Source organism: Megascapheus bottae, chromosome 25 (genome assembly GCF_031878675.1).
Source record: "Megascapheus bottae isolate mThoBot1 chromosome 25, mThoBot2.hap1, whole genome shotgun sequence".
Taxonomy (NCBI): domain Eukaryota; kingdom Metazoa; phylum Chordata; class Mammalia; order Rodentia; family Geomyidae; genus Megascapheus; species Megascapheus bottae.
Window position 1 is genome coordinate 25,602,157 of NC_143533.1, and position 22,637 is coordinate 25,624,793.

Sequence of the window (22,637 nt, forward strand, 5' to 3'; positions counted from 1 at the left end):
TGACGCAGGCGCTGTCCAGCGCCGGGTCTGCACCGGGCCGGTCTCAGCGGCTGCACCCGCCTGTTCCTGGTGAGTTCTGCGGGGCTGGGTCGGGTCCTCCCCTAATCCCAACGCCCGGGCCGGGCTGGACAAAGGAGGCGGGAGAATCGGGGGTCTGGCCGCAAACAGGGAGGGGCGCGTTCCCGGGGCGGGCGGCAGCCTGGCGGGAGGGCGGCAGCCCTGGTCCCCTGGCCTGGCGGGGAGGGCGCTCTGGGGGGAGCGGGCGGGGGGTCTCGGCCCAGACCAGGGCTGGCCGGGTGCTGCCCGCAGCAGGCCTGCGGACAGGACGGGCCGCCCCCCGCCCCCCGCCCTCCGCCCCCGCCCGGGCCGCCGCGCAGCCGCCCTTTCTCGAACCCCGGAGGACTCCGGCTTTGCCGCTCCTCCCGGCGCATCCAGGCCCATCCAGCCTGGCCTGTCGCGGCCCCGCCCTGCGGCTCTCCCTTCCCTCCGCCGGGCACACAGCCGGGCCTTGCTGGGGGCCCGCGCCCGGCCCTGCACTTGTGAGGCTTCTCCTTCCCCCAGGGTCGCACGCGGCCTCCAGGATGGCCTCCGCCCTGCTCTGGGGCCCGCTGCTCTGGCTGGCGCTGGGACCCGGCCCGGCCCTGGCGCACAGCCCGAGGCCCGCGGGCCGCGCCTCGGACGCGGAGGTGCAGAGGCTGCTGCACGGCGTCATGGAGCAGCTGGGGATCGCCAGGCCGCGGGTGGAGTACGCAGCCCACCAGGCCGTGAACCTCGTGGGGCCCCAGAGCATCGAAGGTGCGTCCCGAGCGTGAGGGCGGCGGGCGGACGCCAGGGGGCCCCGGCCCGTCCCCTTGTCATGCGGGGCCCCGGCCCGTCCCCTTGTCATGCCCGTGTCCCCGGCCCGTCCCCCTTGTCATGCCCGTGTCCCCGGCCCGTCCCCCTTGTCATGCCCGTGTCCCCGGCCCGTCCCCCTTGTCATGCCCGTGTCCCCTGCCCGTCCCCCTTGTCATGTGGGGTGTCCCCTGCCTTTCCTCCTTGTCGGGCTCCATGGGCACACGTGCACGCGTGCCCCCACCAGCCAGGGAGACCGTCTCTCTCCTGAATTGTTCCAGGTTCCTAAGTATCTGGCAGTGTGCTTGTCTCGGCTGTTAGAAAGCTGCAGCTAGTTTGTTCATTGTTCAATAGTTTATAAAGAGGATGTAGCCTCTGGTGTTGACTGTAAGGAAACGGCTGCTTGGAAGAGTAAGAGGGAAAAATTCTCTGGATTTTCTCAAAACCCACCCATAGCAAGTACTATTTATTACCCAAATGAACTGGCTGGCCATGAGTGGCCTGCGTGGTCTGTACTGGAGGTTGTCCTGGGATTCTGTGAATGCCGTGCATGTTGTTGCGAGACAGTTGTCATTTCTGTCTTGTTGCCCACCCTTTTCCACAACGGAGTAACATGGTCTTGGAGATTTTCATGCGTTTAGGATGGCATTTGATTTCAGGAGCGCACACCACCAATAGCTGGAAGCAGCTGGCACGCAAAGCTGGCGGAGGGCTGGGCAGGACACAGCGGAGAGCTCGTCCTGCCCTTCTCTGAGGGAGAATCCCCGTCCTGGGGCGCTGGCCGCCGGCGGCCTGTGCTTTTCAGAGCAGTTTGACAGAGCCAGTGAAGTCCTGCCCGTGGACAGCTGCCGAGCTGATAAGGAGCTGATATGGAGCTGCCTCCCGGTTCCCACCAATGCGTAGCCCACTGCGCTGGAGGAGCGGCCACTGGCCGACATCAAGGCCTGTGTTGATCGGGGCCTCGTTCTGGCCTCTCAGACCTACTGGTTCAGCACTGGTCCTGTGGGCCGGGAACCCTGCAGGCTGGGTGTGGGAGGGTTGAAGAAAGCTGCTGGTGTGCGGTACACGTGCTGCGCCACTGCTGCCATGGAAACAGTGAGGCTCTTGAGCCTGGAGGGGCGGCTCAACGTCTGCTGCTACTTCTGTGCGTGTGTTGATTCTGGGGTTTGAACTAAGCCTGGGCGTTGTGCTGGGGCTCTACCGCTTGAGCCATAGTGCCACTTCGGGCCTTTTCTGCCTAGTGTCTTTCCTGCCTGGACTGGCTTCAAACCTCAATCCTGAGATCCCAGGGTCCCAGCAGACATGGCGTCTTTGAAGAGGGTTTGGGAATGAACACAGGACGTGCTCAGGACACCGCAGCGGCGGCATGGTGGGATGGAGGGCTTGGGATGAATGTGCCTGGTGCTGTGCCCCTGTGCTCCCAGCTGCCAGGGAGGGTCGCAGTCCTGGACTGACCCCTGGACACGACAGGAGCCAGCCTGAAAAGGAAAAGACAGCGGGCAAGTGTGGGAGCTTGACTCACGTGGTAAAGCACCTGCCTGGAAAGTGCGGGGCCTGGGGCCTAAACGCCAGTGACGTTGACTAAACACTTGGTTTCATTAGTTACCCCCCCCCATTTCCAGTGTTTACAGTAATGTGCTGCCGTTAGCATTCTCAAGCCTCCCGTCTCAGCGTCTTCATAGGTGAACGCGGCTCGTGCTTCCGTCTCTGTTACTGTCTAACAAACAGCCCCTTAACACAATACCCATTACTGCTGGGCAGGAGTTTGGCATGAATTAGCCACCCACTCCTTTCAGAGTCTTGCCAGGTTGTGTTGAGGCCCTGAGCAGAGAAGCAGTCTCAGCTGGGTCTCAGGGTCCTCTGAGGCCATGATAGTCCTTGGTTGAATTCTGTTTCTTCCCCCTCACTTTTTTTTTGGTGGGTCATGGGGCTTGAACTGGCCCGGGCACTGTCCCTGAGCTCTGCAGCTCAAGGCTACCACCCTACCCTTGAGCCAAGCCCCACTTCCCATTTTCTAGAGGTTCATTGGAGATAAGAGTCTCGGGTCCTTTTGTGCCTGGGCTGGCTTTGAACCTTGATCCTCAGATCTCAGCCTCCTGAGTAGCTAGGGTTACAGGCGTGAGCCTCTGCATCCGGCTTGAATTCTGTTTCTTGCTGTGGTGGGACTGAGACCCCTGTCCTTTTGATGGCTGTGAGACTGCCCTGGGCTTTGTGGCTCTAGTTACATGATAGAATATTGTGAGGCAAACAGCCGTTCATGGAGCTTCTTCAGAGCCAGCGTGTCCCCTCCCAGGGAGTCTGTGCCCTTCTTGCTGTGCCGTAATGTAGCTGTGAGTATGATGGCGCCACACGCTCACGGGACCCTGCATCAAGGGCAGAGGATCAAGCAGGGCTTGGCAGGTGGGAATGATGAGCAGCAGCTTAGTTAATTCTGCCTCTACTGCTTGTCTAAAGCAGCCCAAACGCAACGGGGAGAAAAGAAATGAGACACGAAGCCTGAATTTACCCATCCACCACCATCATGTATTAGTGATGTGACCTTTTAGCACTTTTAAAACTCCTCTGTGCTTCTCTTTAGCTTACAGATAATATTCCAGTGCAGAGAAGCAAAGAGTTTTACATATGTGGCTGTACTATATGAAATAATTTCTCAACAAATCAGCATCCTCATCACCATCACCATCAACAGCATCGTAGACAATGTCTGGATGCTGAGTTCCTTGCAGGCAATTCTGTTTATCAACCAAAACACAGAAAAAAGTAGAAGACAAATACCTGTTTGGTAGTGTCTGTTCTGGTTGACTAATTGTACTTTATGCTCATTATTGAAACAATTCACTCTTAAAACAGGATTATAAGACACTAGCCTCAGTATAGATGAGTATAAATAACTAGCTCATTGCATAACCTGCCTACGCCACGTGATGTGGTGTAAAGACAAGACGGTGTGTGTCGCTGGCAAGGACCACTGGTCCTGGTCACAGCCGAGCCATGTGCCGGTGAGCCAGGTGGCCCACTGGTGTGGGCGGGGGCTTCCCCCACCCCTGCTCTCAGGAGCAGGCAGCCAGTGGGTGCTTAGTAACCAGCTTGCAGACGAGTGACGGCACACATGAGTCCTTGATTGCTTGCCCGTGCCCTTGACTGTGACTCTTCGTCGGGTGAGCAGGCGGCTACATGTGTGTCAGTACAGCTTGGATCTTTTCAGTGCCCATCCTTCCCCAGATTCAGGGCTGCAGTGACCCCCAAGGCGGAGCTAAACAGCTCTGCTGTTATTTTACCCCAGACACAAGGAAAGCTGTCAGCTTCGCGACAGAGTCAGAGAACCGTATTGTACTTTTTATACATAGCGTAAATGTGGGGCTTTTACTCTTTAAAATTTTAAAGTGAAGAGCACCAAAGTTATTTTCCTGATAAGTATTAAAGTAAGTCCTTTGGCCGGGATAACTGAGCCGCACTGCCGCCCATGGCCGCAAGGTGGCAGGAATTGTTTCCCATTGGAAGGCCGGAGGGCAGGGAGCTGGCGGACTGTCTCTAGAGCTGAGGAAGGAATGGCGTTCGCCTGTCTCCATTCGGCGGGTGCTAGGAGAACATTGGGTCTGTAGGCTGCCTGTGTGCACTTCGTGGCTGGAGGTGGGGTGGGTGAGCGAGCTCTCGGAGGCCTCTCTCGTGCCACCACAGCAGGGCTAGAGCCCTGTGAGGGCTTGGAGCCTGCTTTGAGGTAGCTGACGTTTGGCACTGATTCAGATGGCGCTGGGCTTAGGCCAAGCTGTGGGACGTGTTTGTCCTGGAGATGACAGGTGCACACTCCTGGGCTCTTTGTTCTTCTGGGCATCGAGGAGGAGCCAGGTGTCTGCTTCACGAGGCAGGGGGGCCTGTGAAGCAGATAGCTGAGCGCAGGCCGCTGGCCGGCTCAGCAAAGGCCTGGTCGTCCTGACACTCTCCCTCGTGGAAGGCCAGCTCGGCAGGCCTGTGTCAACAGCCAGGAGGCTTGCGTGAAGAATGTGACTGAGCTTTCCACCAGCAGGAGGCACAGAGGCCTGCATCAGCTCTTCTCATCGGTCTCCCTCCTTTCCCTTTGAGCTTTTTAAATACTGCTTGTGCGAGGATGGGAGGGCCATTTGCTGAGTTTGTGCACTCACAGCAGTCGAGGGTCACTGTCAGGCGCTGGTGTCTGAGGACAGGAGATGAGACTTTGCTAACACTAGCGTTGGTTAATCTCGGACACTGGATGGGGCTGTTGGCAGTGGGCTCTCTTGTAACCAGGTCCAAAGCAGCATCCTGGAGCCGCTCTATCCCCAGCTTTATTTTACAGGCAGGGTTTTGGTGCCTCAGAGTCTGAGGCGTGGACAGGCAGTTCACACAGGAAGGCGGGGCGTGGTCAGCGGCCCGCGCTCTCCAGATCCCAGGCTGTATCTGGAGCAGTTAATCAGTACCCGAGGCCCGTGCGGGCCTGCTCCTGCCCACTTCACGTGCCACGCTCCAGAGGAGAGGGCGTTGTGGAGTGTGGGTGGAGGAGCACGGGTGGAGCAGCACGGGCCTTTCTCCAGTCCAGCCCAAGGGACTGGGAGCCAACGTGCGCATCCCCTGGCTGGCAGAGCTGTGAGGAGGGGGTTCTGGGTCCCAGGTCTGCTCTCAGCAGGCCGTTTGTTGAGGAGCAGGTCTGTAATGAGACCCTGTTTGCTGGGCCAGCCACACCCAGCTTGTTCCCATGGAGCCAGGGGGAGGGCCCAACCCACGCCCTGCCCCCTCCTGGCTCATGGGGTTATATGTGCATGCCCCGTTTACTTAAACGTGCCTGGAATGCTGGACACTTCCGGTTCATTCCCATCACAAGCACCACTGTGATGCACACAGCTGCGCAAGACTAAGTAGACACTGGGTCGATTCTCCAGGGCGTAGATTTGTACTGGAAGAATAATTGAGTCACGCACTTTGCCCACCTCCCACGTGCTGTCAGATTGCTCTCTGTAAGTGCTGAAGGGACACTGTTATGTGCTTGCTCTGCCTGCCTGCCTGCCTGCCTGCCTGTCTGTCTGTCTGTGTCTGTGTCTGCCTGCCTGCCTGCCTCTCATACAGACACATAGAATGGCCATCTGGTCTCCTTGTACCTCTGGGAATTATCATTTAAATGTCTTTTGGCAAGTGAGAACAACACTCCGTTCTTTTAACTTGTAACACCTGGACACCTTTCGTTCTGTTACAGAGCCATTTGTTTTCCTTATCTTCTTTTTTGGACACTGCCAGGTTTTCTGTTTGGCCTTTGCATGTGAACACTTGTGACTGAAGCTCCCCAAGCTTGGGACCAGATGTGGGGGAGACCCGGGAGGGGTTCTTGGGGAGTGCAGAGCCTTGGGGAGTGCAAGGCCTTTGTAGGTGCAAGGAGGCCTTGGAACCGGCCAGGGGTTCCTGTGAAGGCCACCAGGTGGCGACATGGGCACGGGAGCGTTGGATTTCTCTCTGGCTAGCCATGTGCTGAGAGGGGCGATGGGCAGCCCGCCCCCTCTGCCAGGTTGTAATGAACCCCCACTGGGTGCCGTGCGTGCCTGCGTAGAGGGGAAGGAAAGGCCAGGGCTGTTCAAGTTACATGTGGCGTGTGCAGTGCTGGGGTTTGAGACCAAGGCCTTGAGCTTGTGGTGTTCTCCCTTGTGAACCAGGCCTCCAGCATGCTTGTTTCCATCTGCCTTGGTTATCTCCAAGGCCTCACTTCCTGCCCCAGCTGAACTAGGCTGTGGGCCTCCTTGTGAATGCATGGGTAGAAAGGGCCATCCACTCATCCAGGACTCGCATCCCCTCTGGCAGAAGAGCCCGCGGAGAGTGAGGTGAGACCACTTACCTGCCCTCTAAGCACAGCGCACAGCTGGTCCTTGGGCATTGCCAGAATTTGTGCAGCGGGCCTCCGAGTGTTTTATTCTGTCATCTTCACAGGTCAAGCTCAGCTGCTTGAGCTGCCCACCCTTGTCTCCCCGGCCCCCAGGGCCCCTGCTCAGCAGCCCTGTGGCTGCAGTTTTCTCAAGACATGGCTGGGTTGAGTCGTGGTTGGGTTTGTGTCCTATGAGCACAACTATATAGCACATTTCAAAGAAATACGTTGCAAACGATCTCATTGGGAGTCTTCTATCAATGACGCTGACATGACAATTTGGATGTATTGGGGTAAATTATTCAATTTAACTTCACCTGCTTCTACTTTCTGAAAGGAGGCTACTGGACAGATGAACATTAGATAGGAGGTTCACATCTAGATACTACTCTAAAATACTGTGGCCAAAGAGACATGGTGGCCTGGAAGTCCCTCAGGTGTCATGGGGTCAGGTCAGTAGTTCAGAGACTTGGTCAGGGGGCAGGAGGAGGGTTAGTACCAACTTTAGATGTGAGTGGTGCTGTCTCTAAACTGTGATTACTCCATTCTTCTGTGCCTCGTTTTCACCTCTGGGTAAGAGAGCTTGCCATTTTCACAGATCCAAGGAATTCTGTGTAGTATTTTCATGGTCTGTATGGAGTACTTTACTCATCAAATTGTGTTAGTGGACGTCCTGCCTGCGCGGTGTGCTCCCTCCTGCCTGCGTGGTGTGCTCCCTCCTGCCTGTGTGGTGTGCTCCCTCCTTCCTGTGTGGTGTGCTCCCTCCTGCCTGCGCGGTGTGCTCCCTCCTTCCTGTGTGGTGTGCTCCCTCCTGCCTGCGCGGTGTGCTCCCTCCTGCCTGCGCGGTGTGCTCCCTCCTGCCTGCGCGGTGTGCTCCCTCCTGCCTGTGTGGTGTGCTCCCTCCTGCCTGTGTGGTGTGCTCCCTCCTTCCTGTGTGGTGTGCTCCCTCCTGCCTGCGCGGTGTGCTCCCTCCTGCCTGCGCGGTGTGCTCCCTCCTGCCTGCGCGGTGTGCTCCCTCCTGCCTGTGTGGTGTGCTCCCTCCTGCCTGTGTGGTGTGCTCCCTCCTGCCTGTGTGGTGTGCTCCCTCCTTCCTGTGTGGTGTGCTCCCTTCCTGTGTGGTGTGCTCCCTCCTGCCTGCGTGGTGTGCTCCCTCCTGCCTGTGTGGTGTGCTCCCTCCTGCCTGTGTGGTGTGCTCCCTCCTGCCTGTGTGGTATGCTCCCTCCTTCCTGTGTGGTGTGCTCCCTCCTGCCTGCGCGGTGTGCTCCCTCCTGCCTGTGTGGTGTGCTCCCTCCTGCCTGCGCGGTGTGCTCCCTCCTGCCTGCGCGGTGTGCTCCCTCCTGCCTGCGCGGTGTGTTCCCTCCTGCCTGTGTGGTGTGCTCCCTCCTGCCTGTGTGGTGTGCTCCCTCCTGCCTGTGTGGTGTGCTCCCTCCTGCCTGTGTGGTGTGCTCCCTCCTGCCTGTGTGGTGTGCTCCCTCCTGCCTGCGTGGTGTGCTCCCTTCCTGTGTGGTGTGCTCCCTCCTTCCTGTGTGGTGTGCTCCCTCCTTCCTGCGTGGTGTGCTCCCTCCTGCCTGTGACCCCTCTGACTGTGTTCCTGCTGTGTCTCTCCGGCACCGGCTCCTGGTGCAGCTCCACGTGAGCAGATGGCATCTTTGTTTGTTGACGTGATTCCTCGTAGCTGTTGCCAGGCAGAGGTTACACAGATGCAAAGGAAGAGGTTGGGAATATTTGTGTGAGATGGAAAACCACAAGCTATGAACACACTACCCAGGGTTTATTAGAGGACTGAGTGCGCGCAGACCGCACGCCCTCTCCTCCTCAGGCGGGATTTGAAAAGAAAGACTAAGGTAGAGATACGGGCAGCTAGGAACTCAGGAACAGAAAAGAACGTTCTGTTTGTCCAAGACACGTGTTTATCTGACTGTTTATAAGACGGGCAGTGACGGGCAGCAAGTTCGTCTGAGGAGGAGGAGCGCCAGGAGACAGATGCAGGTGCAGTTTGTAAGACTAAGTGAGGAGGCCCAGAGGCCTTGCCGACCCACACCAAGCCCTCGCAGGCCTCGGACACCGGAGGGCGCGGAGGGAGCGGAGGGCGTGTTCCCAGGCCTCTGCATTCCTAGCCTCTCCCAGGCCTGTGTCTGTCCGTGTGTCTTGCTTCCCGTTAGAGGTGAGGCTGGCCGGGGAGGTGGCCTTGGCAGGGGTGTGGCGGAAGGTGGGCCCCGCAGCCGTGGAGTCTCGCGCTCTGCTGGTGTGCGCTGAGCTTTCTTCTCCAGTCTGTGCTGGTTCTGAGGCAGAGCCCCTACCCAACAAGCAGGAAGGCCGGGGTTCAAACCCAGTGCCCCACGGGGACACCCCTCAGAGCCCACCAGAGGCATCGTGCGGACGCCTGCTTCCCCATTTTAGTACCGCATTGGGAGGCGTGGGTAAGGCTTGTGGCTGTAGGAAAAATTAACTTCATACACTAACATGTGATCTTTTGCGAATAAGTAAATAGCCCAAACACTTTTTCTTCTGAAAAGCAAGCACTGCCTAAGCAAAACACCTTAAAAGTGAACCAAAAGCTTTCCTAACATAAACAGCCCATCCTGTGCTCCTGAATTGGGACCACATGTAGCTGTGGAAGCTGCAAATGCCTCAGCTGCCTCCGTGCCGCCTTCCCGCGCTGCTTCCTCCCCACTGGAACCCAGGGCCAGCTGTCCACCCAGCCTGTGCCTCCAGGTCAGTCAGGGAACAAGCCAGTTCCACCTGGGTCCTTTGGGGTTTTTTTTTTCAGGGCCTGAGCACTGTCCTTGGGCTTTCTCAAGGCTAGAGCTCTACCACTTGAGCCTCAGCACCACTTCCAGCTTTTTCTATGTATGTGGTACCAAGGAATTGAACCCGGGTCTTCGTGCAAGGTAGGCAAGCACTTTAACCACTAGGCCAAACTCCCGGCCCCCAGGTTTTTTTTTTGTTTTTAATTCTTGTAAATTAATTGCATTCTTTTCATCAATTATTGAGTGCTCAGTACCTTGGGGTCACATGCTGTGAGCTTGGAGAATGTGGTGTTGTGACACAGGCCTTGATAATCTGCAGGGGAGCTGGGGTACCCAGGGCCTCAGAGAAGGACGTGGCAGCCAGCTGACCTCTTCCCTCCCGGGGTACAGGCACTCCTGTCCGTCCCAGTGTATGCTGTCCCTGATGGGGCAATGCCGGAAGGTTGGAAAAGGGAGGCGGGGCCGGGGGGAGATTAAGCAGAACAGATTGGGAGGCGTTTAGCGCTGCCAAGGCTCAGATACAGGACTGCGGTCTTTGAAGGTGGGGTGTCAGCAGCTTGGGGGCACACGGTGCACTGTCAGGAGCATGCACCCACAGACGGCTGCCGCGGTCCAGGCGGCAGGGGGCGTTCTCTGTGCAGTACTGGACTTGATCGCATGGAGCGCTGCCAAGAGGTGCTTTTCCTAGGTGTATGTGGATGTTAGGATTCTTGTTTTTCAGCCTGGAATGAGGACAAGAAGTGCCGTCATCCAGAGCTGATTTTGAGGACGGGTGCGTGGATGTCGTGTGATTCTTCAGATTCTCCCTTTCAGCCACTTGGTTGAGTCCCAGGACGCAGAGACCTGTAGGCCCGCGTGGGGCGCTTCCTCGGCCACAGGGCTAATCCGCCCATCCCTCTCCAGGCCTTTCTCCCTGGCTCTGTCACCTTCGTCCCAGGGGGAATACTGTACTCAGAAAGGTAAACTGAGGCGCAGGTTGTGCGGTTCTCGAAGTCGAGAAAAGGTGGACGTTTTGTGCAAATCGCAAAGCAGCAGAGGTGCTGAGTTTTCTGCAGGTGAGGCCCCCGAGTTCCGCCAGTTACCTCCACCCCCCAACTCCCCCGATGCATGGCGGTGTTCAGCAAACGCTGGGTGGGGGCTGAGGACATGGAAAGCAAGTCAGCCTGCTGCCTTAGAGAAGATGGAGGAGCGGCCGGGGCCTTCCGCATGCTGCCCACGTGTGTCTCCACTCCCATGTCACCAACCTGTCCCCAGTGATCGTCCCTTGTGTCTCCATCCTCTGTGCCTCCATCCCGTGTCCATCCCCTTTGTCTGTCCCCTGTGTCTCCATCCCCTGTGTCCATCTCCTGTGTCCCCATCCCCGTATCTCCGTCCCGTGTCCCTGTCCCGTGTCCCCGTCCCCTGTGTCTCAGAATGCTCTGCCCTCACCTTTGCTCCTCCTGAGAGCCCTGTCCTCCCCTCTGCTCCTCCTGAGAGCCCTGTCCTCCCTCTGCTCCTCCTGAGAGCCCTGTCCTCCCTCTGCTCCTCCTGAGAGCCCTGTCCTCCCCTCTGCTCCTCCTGAGAGCCCTGTCCTCCCTCTGCTCCTCCTGAGAGCCCTGTCCTCCCTCTGCTCCTCCTGAGAGCCCTGTCCTCCCCTCTGCTCCTCCTGAGAGCCCTGTCCTCCCTCTGCTCCTCCTGAGAGCCCTGTCCTCCCCTCTGCTCCTCCTGAGAGCCCTGTCCTCCCTCTGCTCCTCCTGAGAGCCCTGTCCTCCCTCTGCTCCTCCCTGAGTTCTGTAGCCTTGCTTTTACCTCCCCATGGGCTCTGCTCCCCTGTGTTCTCTCCCGAGTCGTATCCTCATCTCTGCTTCTTTCTGGAAGGTTTGTGCTCCCTCTCCTCTTTTCTTTCTTTCTTTTTTTTTTCCAGTCCTGGGCTTGAGCTCAGGGCCTGAGCACTGTCCTTGGACTTTCTCAAGGCTAGAGCTCTACCCCGTGAGCCTCAGCACCACTTCCGGCTTTTTTCCTATATATGTGGTACCGAGGAATCGAACCCGGGTCTTCGTGCATGCTAGGCAAGCAGTCTACCACTAGGCCACACTCCCAGCCCGCTTCTCCTCTTTTCTGAGTGGTCTGTCCTCTCCTCCTCTGGTCCCCACCGCTCTTAGAGTATGTCCTTCCTCACGGCAGTGGACACCGCTGTCTGTGCCGGCCTCGCCTGCCCCGCAGGACTTTGTGGTGTCTTCCTCCCTTCATTAATTACTGATGGAGAAGGTGGATCCACTGCTGGGGTGTATCACCCAGGTCTTTCCCCACCTGCCCCCAGGACACCGTCCTCCAGAACCTGCCCCAGGCGTGCTCGGACAGCGTGTGACGCGTGCAGCCCCTGTTACCTGTGGGCAAGGACCGTGCCCTGCAGAGTAGCTCAGAAAGTAGGCAGCGCGGGTGCAGGAGGGCAGCCATGGGAAAGGTGCTGGGAGGTTAAACCAGGAGGGGCCACGCGGCTGCGTCCGAGCAGCGCGAGAGCAGGCTGGAGGCATGCTGTGGGAAGGAGGTCTTGTTTAACAGCCACGGAGAACGCAGTGGAAACAGTTGTTACCCTTGCACGCGGCCAGTGACTACGTATGGAAATGGTGGAGGGGGTCCATTTCTGGACCTGCCCTGGTGTCTACACTGCAGCCGGCTATGCATGCGGGTGGTTCTTTGCCAGTGCTGGGTCTCAGCACGTGAAAGGCACTTAGAAGGTTGCTGGAGGCCAAGGACTCAACTAAACCAATGCTGGTCATAAGTTCACCGTTTGTTAAAGAAATAGCTATGGATTAGACTGTTACTTAACACAGTATGCAAAGGTTGGTATTCCTGCAGAAAGGACAAGCACCATGCAAGTCTGTGAGACGAGACGTTGGGGAGGGGAATGAGAACAGGAAACCCAAGTGCACAAATAGGAAAAACCTTACTATTAAAATACTGTACTATTAACCAGAATTCAAAGACAGACAGCAGTCATATGTGCAGAAAATGTGACAGCCCAAGACACAGTACTGTTATCATAGAAGACGTGTACACAGATGGATAACTGAGAGTGTAAACAGAGAAGCACCGGTGGAGCTGAGTGCCGGGCTCGCTCGGGGCTAGGGCGGGGACACCAGTTCCAGCCTCCTGGAACTGTCGCTCCTCTGAGCGACAGAGGAGGCCTGTCCCCAAAAGGTACACTTGAAGAAGTGAACGCTAGGAAATAAACGAGTGCTGAAATATGTAGCTCTTTAACTTTTCAATTAGCAACGAGAATATAACATGTTCTAGTTCTGCGGATCCTGGCGCTGGTGAGGATGGTGTAGACACTGTGCTGCTGGCTGACAGTTTGTAAATCTGCACCTCCTTTTTGGCAAACAGTTGGCAGTCCAATATCATAAGCCATAAAAATGTTTATAGTCTCTGACCCCGTAATTTGACTTCTGGGAATTTATCTGGAGGAAAATTAATCCAAAACATGGGAGGAATTAAAGGTCTCAGTTGGGAAACCCATGTCTCGCGTTGGGGATTGGCTGCAATGGGTCAGTGCAGCCATTGTGCGCCGGAGAGGGTGATTCTAGACAGATGGAAGGGTGCTGCGACTTCAACACGTGCCTGAGCTGAGGGGCGGGGGACCTCACTGGGGACACCCTGTTTTCAGGATCCACCCTCCCTGCCCAGGCCCGCCAGGGTTCTGCTCCAGGTGCACAGGTGTTGTCACCCGCCCACCTGTGTAATGGAGTGCCCAGTCAGCCTCTGCAGGGGTGTCCTCCCCCCCTCCTCCTCCCTTCCTCCTCCTCCTCCTCCTCTTCCTCCTCCTCTTCCTCCTCCTCCTCCTCTTCCTCCTCCTCCTCCTCCTCCTCTTCCTCCTCCTCCTCCTCCTCTTCCTCCTCCTCTTCCTCCTCCTCCTCTTCCTCCTCCTCTCCTCCTCCTCCTCTCCTCCTCCTCTCCTCCTCCTCCTCCTCCTCCTCCTTCTCCTCTCCTCCTCTCCTCTTCCTCCTCCCCTCCTCCTCCTCCTCCTCCTCCCCTCCTCCTCTCCCCTCCTTCTCCTCCTCTCCTCCCCCTCCTCTCCTCCTCCTTCTCCTCCTCTCCTCTTCCTCCTCCCCTCCTCCTCCTCCTCCTCTTCCTCCTCCCCTCCTCCTCCTCCTCCTCCTCCTCCTCCCCCTCCTCCCCTCCTCCTCCTCCTCATCTCCTGAGGCGGGGGCCTCCGTCTCTGTCTGGCCCCGCAGGTGGTGCTCACGAGGGGCTGCAGCACTTGGGGCCCTTGGGCAACATCCCCAACATTGTGGCCGAGCTGACGGGCGACCATGTGCCCAAGGGCTTCGGCGAGGACCAGGGCTACCCGGACCCGCCCAACCCCTGCCCCGTGGGGAAAACAGGTAAGGCGCTGGCGGGGGGGCGCCGGCCCCCGAGGACGCGGCCGGCCACCTCCTCCAGAGGACACGAGGAGCAGTGGGGCCTGGTGTCCCGGACGGAGCGGCCACGCCGGCCAGCGGGGCGGGCAGGGCGGGCAGGGCTGAGGTGACCGGTCCAGGCGGGGCGCCGCCCCCTCCCCGGGGCAGTGCTGGGGGACCCGGCCTGGGGAGGGGGAGGCCACCGTCCAGGACGGAGCTGCGCCCGTCCTGACCACCGCGTCCTGACCACCGCGTCCTGACCACCGTGTGGCCCCCGCAGCGGAGGACGGCTGCCTGCAGGACACCCCCGACACGGCCGCCTTCAGCCGCGACTTCCAGCTGCACCAGCACCTGTTCGACCCCGAGCACGACTACCCCGGCCTGGGCACCTGGGTAGGTGACAGCGCCCGACGCGGAGCCCGCGGCCAGGGCCCCGGCCTCAGACGCCACCTCCCTCCAGGGCCTCGGACGCCACCTCCCTCCAGGGCCTCGGACGGCCACCTCCCTCCAGGGCCTCGGACGGCCACCTCCCTCCAGGGCCTCGGACGGCCACCTCCCTCCAGGGCCTCGGACGGCCACCTCCCTCCAGGGCGTCAGACGCCACCTCCCTCCAGGGCCTCAGACGGCCACCTCCCTCCAGGGCCTCGGACGGCCACCTCCCTCCAGGGCCTCGGACGGCCACCTCCCTCCAGGGCCTCGGACGGCCACCTCCCTCCAGGGCGTCAGACGCCACCTCCCTCCAGGGCCTCAGACGGCCACCTCCCTCCAGGGCCTCAGACGGCCACCTCCCTCCAGGGCCTCGGACGCCACCTCCCTCCAGGGCCTCGGACGGCCGCCTCCCTCCAGGGCCTCGGACGGCCACCTCCCTCCAGGGCCTCGGACGGCCACCTCCCTCCAGGGCGTCAGACGCCACCTCCCTCCAGGGCCTCGGACGGCCACCTCCCTCCAGGGCCTCAGACGGCCACCTCCCTCCAGGGCCTCAGACGGCCACCCTCCCTCCAGGGCCTCGGACGGCCACCTCCCTCCAGGGCCTCGGACGGCCACCTCCCTCCAGGGCGTCAGACGCCACCTCCCTCCAGGGCCTCGGACGGCCACCTCCCTCCAGGGCCTCAGACGGCCACCTCCCTCCAGGGCCTCGGACGGCCACCTCCCTCCAGGGCCTCGGACGGCCACCTCCCTCCAGGGCCTCGGACGGCCACCTCCCTCCAGGGCGTCAGACGCCACCTCCCTCCAGGGCCTCAGACGGCCACCTCCCTCCAGGGCGTCAGATGACCCGACGGCGGCCAGGCTGGCGGGACACGGACACCTGCCTGGGTCGGGAGGTGACGAGCATGGACACAGCTCACCACAGGCGTCCTGACGCCAGACACCACGGTGCTCCCCACACACCTCCTCCTCCTCCACACACACCTCCTCCTCCTCCACACACACCTCCTCCTCCACACACACCTCCTCCTCCACACACACCTCCCACACACACCTCCTCCACACACACCTCCTCCACACACACCTCCTCCACACACACCTCCTCCACACACACCTCCTCCACACACACCTCCTCCACACACACCTCCTCCTCCACACACACCTCCTCCACACACACCTCCTCCACACACACACCTCCTCCTCCACACACACCTCCTCCACACACACCTCCTCCACACACACCTCCTCCACACACACACCTCCTCCTCCACACACACCTCCTCCACACACACATACACACCCCCCTCCCCTCCTCCACCACCACACCTCCTCCTCCTCCCACACACCCTCCTCCCCTCCACACCTCCTCCACACACACCTCCTCCTCCACACACACCTCCTCCACACACACACCTCCTCCACACCCTCCTCCTCCACACACACCTCCTCCACACACACCTCCTCACACACCTCCTCCACACACCCCTCCACACACACACACCTCCTCCACACACACCTCCTCCTCCACACACACCTCCTCCACACACACCACCTCCACACACACCTCCTCCTCCACACACACCTCCTCCACACACACCTCCTCCTCCACACACACCTCCTCCACACACACCTCCTCCTCCACACACACACCTCCTCCACACACACCTCCTCCACACACACCTCCTCCACACACACCTCCTCCACACACACCTCCTCCACACACACCTCCTCCTCCACACACACCTCCTCCACACACACCTCCTCCACACACACCTCCTCCACACACACCTCCTCCTCCACACACACCTCCTCCTCCTCCACACACCTCCTCCTCCACACACACCTCCTCTCCACACACACACCTCCTCCACACACACCTCCTCCACACACACCTCCTCCTCCACACACACCTCCTCCTCCACACACACCTCCTCCACACACACCTCCTCCTCCACACACACCTCCTCCACACACACCTCCTCACACACACCTCCTCCACACACACCTCCTCCACACACACCTCCTCCACACACACCTCCTCCTCCACACACACCTCCTCCACACACACCTCCTCCACACACACACCTCCTCCACACACACCTCCTCCACACACACCTCCTCCACACACCTCCTCCACACACACCTCCTCCACACACACTCCTCCTCCTCCACACACACCTCCTCCTCCTCCACACACCTCCTCCACACACACCTCCTCCTCCACACACACCTCCTCCACACACACCTCCTCCACACACACCTCCTCCTCCACACACACCTCCTCCACACACACCTCCTCCACACACACCTCCTCCTCCACACACACCTCCTCCACACACACACCTCCTCCACACACACCTCCTCCACACACACCTCCTCCTCACACACACCTCCTCCACACACACACCTCCTCCACACACACCTCCTCCACCACACCTCCTCCACACACACCTCCTCCACACACACCTCCTCCTCCACACACACCTCCTCCACACACACACTCCTCCTCCACACACCTCCTCCACACACACCTCCTCCTCCACACACACCTCCTCCACACACACCTCCTCCACACACACCTCCTCCACACACACCTCCTCCACACACACCTCCTCCTCCACACACACCTCCTCCACACACACCTCCTCCACACACCTCCTCCACACACACCTCCTCCTCCACACACACCTCCTCCACACACACACCTCCTCCACACACACCTCCTCCACACACACCTCCTCCACACACACCTCCTCCACACACACCTCCTCCTCCACACACACACCTCCTCCACACACACCTCCTCCACACACACCTCCTCCACACACACCTCCTCCACACACACCTCCTCCACACACACCTCCTCCACCACACAACCTCCTCACACACACACCTCCTCCACACACACCTCCTCCACACACACTCCTCCACACACACCTCCTCCACACACACCTCCTCCTCCACACACCACCTCCTCCACACACACCTCCTCCACACACACCTCCTCCACACACACCTCCTCCACACACACACCTCCTCACACACCTCCTCCACACACACCTCCTCCACACACACCTCCTCCACACACACCTCCTCCTCACACACACCTCCTCTCCACACACACCTCCTCCTCCACACACACCTCCTCCTCCACACACACCTCCTCCACACACACCTCCTCCTCCACACACACCTCCTCCACACACACCTCCTCCACACACACCTCCTCCTCCACACACACCTCCTCCTCACACACACCTCCTCCACACACCTCCCACACACACCTCCTCCTCACACACCCTCCTCCACACACACCTCCTCCACACACACCTCCTCCACACACACCTCCTCCTCACACACACCTCCTCCACACACACCTCCTCCACACACACCTCCTCCACACACACCTCCTCCACACACACCTCCTCCTCCACACACACCTCCTCCTCCACACACACCTCCTCCACACACACCTCCTCCACACACACCTCCTCCACACACCTCCTCCTCCACACACACCTCCTCCTCACACACACCTCCTCCTCCACACACACCTCCTCCTCCACACACCTCCTCCACACACACCTCCTCCACACACACCTCCTCCTCCACACACACCTCCTCCACACACACCTCCTCCACACACACCTCCTCCACACACACCTCCTCCTCCACACACACACCTCCTCCACACACACTCCTCCACACACACCTCCTCCACACACACCTCCTCCACACACACCTCCTCCTCCACACACACCTCCTCCTCCACACACACCTCCTCCACACACACCTCCTCCACACACACACCTCCTCCACACACACCTCCTCCACACACACCCTCCTCCACACACACCTCCTCCACACACACCTCCTCCTCCACACACACCTCCTCCACACACACCTCCTCCACACACACCTCCTCCACACACACCTCCTCCTCACACACACCTCCTCCACACACACCTCCTCCTCCACACACACCTCCTCCACACACACCTCCTCCTCGCACACACACCTCCTCCACACACCTCCTCCTCCTCACACACACCTCCTCCACACACACCTCCTCCACACACACTCCTCCTCCACACACACCTCCTCCTCCACACACACCTCCTCCACACACACCTCCTCCACACACACCTCCTCCACACACACCTCCTCCTCCACACACACCTCCTCCACACACACCTCCTCCACACACACACCTCCTCTCCACACACACCTCCTCCACACACACCTCCTCCACACACACCTCCTCCACACACACCTCCTCCACACACACCTCCTCCACACACACACCTCCTCCACACACACCTCCTCCACACACACCTCCTCCACACACACCTCCTCCACACACACCTCCTCCTCCACACACACCTCCTCCACACACACCTCCTCCTCCACACACACCTCCTCCACACACACCTCCTCCTCCACACACACCTCCTCCACACACACCTCCTCCACACACACCTCCTCCTCCACACACACCTCCTCCTCCACACACACCTCCTCCTCCACACACACCTCCTCCACACACACCTCCTCCACACACACCTCCTCCACACACACACCTCCTCCACACACACTCCTCCTCCACACACACCTCCTCCACACACACCTCCTCCTCCACACACACCTCCTCCACCACCACACACACCTCCTCCACACACACACCTCCTCCACACACACCTCCTCCTCCACACACACCTCCTCCACACACACCTCCTCCTCCACACACACCTCCTCCACACACACACCTCCTCCTCCACACACCTCCTCCACACACACCTCCTCCACACACACACCTCCTCCACACACACACCTCCTCCACACACACACCTCCTCCTCCACACACACCTCCTCCACACACACCTCCTCCACACACACACCTCCTCCACACACACACCTCCTCCACACACACCTCCCTCCACACACACCTCCTCCACACACACCTCCTCCTCCACACACACCTCCTCCACACACACCTCCTCCTCCACACACACCTCCTCCACACACACCTCCTCCTCCACACACACCTCCTCCTCCACACACACCTCCTCCTCACACACACCTCCTCCACACACACCTCCTCCACACACACCTCCTCCACACACACCTCCTCCTCCACACACACCTCCTCCACACACACCTCCTCCTCCACACACACCTCCTCCACACACACACCTCCTCCACACACACCTCCTCCACACACACACCTCCTCCCACACACACACCTCCTCCACACACACACCTCCTCCACACACACACCTCCTCCACACACACCTCCTCCACACACACACCTCCTCCACACACACCTCCTCCTCCACACACACCTCCTCCACACACACCTCCTCCTCCACACACCTCCTCCTCCACACACACCTCCTCCTCCACACACACCTCCTCCACACACACCCTCCACACACACCTCCTCCACACACACACCTCCTCCACACACACACCTCCTCCTCCACACACCTCCTCCTCCACACACACCTCCTCCACACACACCTCCTCCTCCACACACACACCACCTCCTCCACACACACCTCCTCCACACACACACCTCCTCCACACACACCTCTCCTCCACACACACCTCCTCCACACACACACCTCCACACACACCTCCTCCTCCACACACACCTCCTCCACACACACCTCCTCCTCCACACACACCTCCTCCACACACACCTCCTCCACACACACACCTCCTCCACACACACCTCCTCCTCCACACACACACCTCCTCCTCCACACACACCTCCTCCACACACACCTCCTCCACACACACCTCCTCCACACACACACCTCCTCCACACACACACCTCCTCCACACACACCTCCTCCTCCACACACACCTCCTCCACACACACCTCCTCCACACACACCTCCTCCTCCACACACACCTCCTCTCCACACTTCTCCTCTCCAGGCGTCTCCTGTCCACACTTCTGTCTGCTCCTCAAGCATCCCGCTTCTCCGGGGCCTGGCTCAAGGGCTCTGAGCCTTCGTGGTCCCAGCCAATTCTCCCTACTCAGACCCAGCCTCATGGGGGCCTCTGGAGGCCAGGCCTGCCATGGCTGCTCGCGGAGGCGCTGGCGAGGCCGGCTCAGCCTGTCCACGCCCGGGGCCTGGCGCCCTGGCACCTAGCATTGTGCAGGCTTTGGAGATTTTAACCAGCGGGGCAATGTTGCTGCTCCCTGCTGGTGTGGCTCATTTTCTCCCCCTCAGAATAGGCCTGGCAGCGTGAGCCTGCCCCCCTCCAGCTCCCTTCTCCTGACCCCGGGTTTCCTTACCTTCTCCCTCGCCCTTTACGACTCCTCCGCCCTGGGCAGCCGGTCCACCTTCTGCCGTCTGGTCTGGTCTTCCTTCTTGTCTCCACCTTATCTTCTTTCATTCTGCTTCTCATACTCGGAGGCTCCCCCTCCCCAGAAAAACTGTCAAGCTAGATCCTCATAGGCCGCCAAGAAACCAAGCAAATGCAGGGGCTGCGCAGGCAGGCGCCCCTCCCTGCTCTGCCTCCAGGGTCAGTGCTGGCTGCGGTGCTGGGAAGTGGGGTGTGGAGACCCTGCCCCCCCCCCCTGAGTACTTCTGCCAGGAAGTCGGCCTTTTTTTGGGGGGGGGTTTAAGTTTTAAAATGGTTCATTCTGTTAAAAATGTTACAGACCAAATGGTTTCCCGCTTGTCGTGACGAGGCGTGCGTGCTGCAGCCCAGAAGGGGCGGCTCCTTCATTTACACACACAGAGTTGTGAGCAGAAACCACTCTGGAGGACGGCCATGTGGACAGTTCACAAAAGGGGGCTCAGACACTGAGATAAAATGGCTTGTTTTAAACAAGGGCTGTTCCAAGGGAAGAGAAGGGTTTCCAGAGTGCTTGTGCATGCGTGTGTGTGTGTGTGTGTGCGTGTGTGCGCATGCGTGTATGTGTATGCGTGTATGTGTGTGCGTGTGCATGACACAGCCTGGGGCCTTGCACAGGCACCAGCTTCTCTCTTCTGGTCCATCTTCTAGCTTTGTTTGCACAATATGTGTATGCCAATGTCTAGGAGACTTACCACGCGTGGCTTTTGAAACAGCCCCCTCCTGTGCTGTGTTTTCTTTCCTCCCCACACCAGAACAAGAAGCTTCTGCTGGAGAAGATGAAAGGTGGACAGAGACGGAAGCGAAGGGTGAGTCCTGCCCGGCTGCTGGGATGCGTAAAGTTTTCTGAATGGGACAGTTGACGGCCACTGCCGTCCAGGGCCAAGGGGCAAGGAGTGTGGAGCCTGAGCCCCAGCCCGGGGAGGGGGCAGTGCAGCCGGGGAGGGGGCGGTGAGGCCCGGGGAGGGGGCGGTGCAGCCGGGGAGGGGGCGGTGCAGCCGGGGAGGGGGCGGTGCAGCCGGGGAGGGGGCGGTGCAGCCTGCTCTGTCTACTTTGTATCCTGCTCTGTCTACTTTGCAACATTCTTCTTACAAAATTCAGTACATTTCAGCTGAACGAGGGCGCACAGGCCTTGGTAGCTAAGTTAGTAGCAAGAGCTTAGGAGCTGTTTTCCCCACTCCCACCAAAAAAACCTTTATGTCCCCCCCCCCTTTTTTTTTTTACCAGTTCCGGGGCTTGAGCTCAGGGCCTGAGCACTGTCCTTGGACATTTTTTGCTCAAGGCTAGAGCTCTACCACTTGAGCCACAGCACCCTTCTGGCTTCTTTTATGTACGTGGTGCCGAGGAATTGAGCCCAGGGCCTCATGCGTGCTAGGCGAGGCTCCACCACTAGGCTATGCTCCGAAAGAACCATTAAGAGACTATATGGTGTTGATAGAGACGACGAGAGGCGTCCCTCCATGGCTGTAGGATTCGAGTGCTGGGGCACTGTCTGAGTGGCAGTTTCCACTTACCTTGCTGTGCACCTGACCGGAGGCGTCCGTCTCTGCGCCAGTAACAGCAGACCGTCATGTTTTCCAGAGCATCAATCCATACCTGCAAGGACAGAGGCTGGACAACGTCGTCGCCAAGAAGTCTGCCCCCCACTTCTCAGAAGAGGATGAAAGCCCTGAATAGAGAGGAGATGGCCGTCTGCCCTCCCATAGCCCCCCCCCCCCCCCCCCCCCGCACGCAGCAGTGTTTCCTGCCTGGGTGACAGAGGACCAGAAGCCGCCGACCTTGCCGCCCCTCTGCCCAGGGCCCTGCTCTCTGCTGACTTAGAATAAAAGCTCTTTTTTCTTTTTTCTTGTCTTTTCTCAAAAAAATGTATCTGCACTATGTTAAAATTACAATGTGTATGTCAAATACAATAAAAACCAAGGGAATGAATGCTTGGCTTGCTGGCAGTTTAAAATGGTGTTTGGCTGGATGCCGGAGGCGCTGGACACGGGAGGCCCCGGATGGGGAAGGTCCTGGGGA

General features: G+C 59.3%; 1 protein-coding gene across 1 annotated transcript; it reads left to right on the top strand.

Moving 5' to 3' along the window:
* Positions 1 to 22,314, top strand: Scg5 (secretogranin V). The gene is made up of 6 exons (XM_090318649.1): positions 1 to 69; positions 562 to 795; positions 13,656 to 13,805; positions 14,101 to 14,213; positions 21,374 to 21,427; positions 22,200 to 22,314. Exons 2-6 carry the CDS (start codon positions 582 to 584, stop codon positions 22,293 to 22,295), a joined length of 627 nt encoding a protein of 208 aa, XP_090174775.1. The 5' UTR covers positions 1 to 69; positions 562 to 581; the 3' UTR covers positions 22,296 to 22,314.
* The last annotated feature ends 323 nt before the right edge of the window (positions 22,315 to 22,637 follow it).

What these genes read in the sequence shown, in the direction of transcription:
- Scg5 (XM_090318649.1), top strand. Translation starts at nt 582, where the DNA reads ATGGCCTCCGCCCTGCTCTGGGGCCCGCTGCTCTGGCTGGCGCTGGGA. An exon ending in ACCCCGGCCTGGGCACCTGG is followed by an intron (nt 14,214 to 21,373) that starts GTAGGTGACAGC and finishes TCCCCACACCAG; the next exon opens with AACAAGAAGCTTCTGCTGGA. An exon ending in GACAGAGACGGAAGCGAAGG is followed by an intron (nt 21,428 to 22,199) that starts GTGAGTCCTGCC and finishes CATGTTTTCCAG; the next exon opens with AGCATCAATCCATACCTGCA.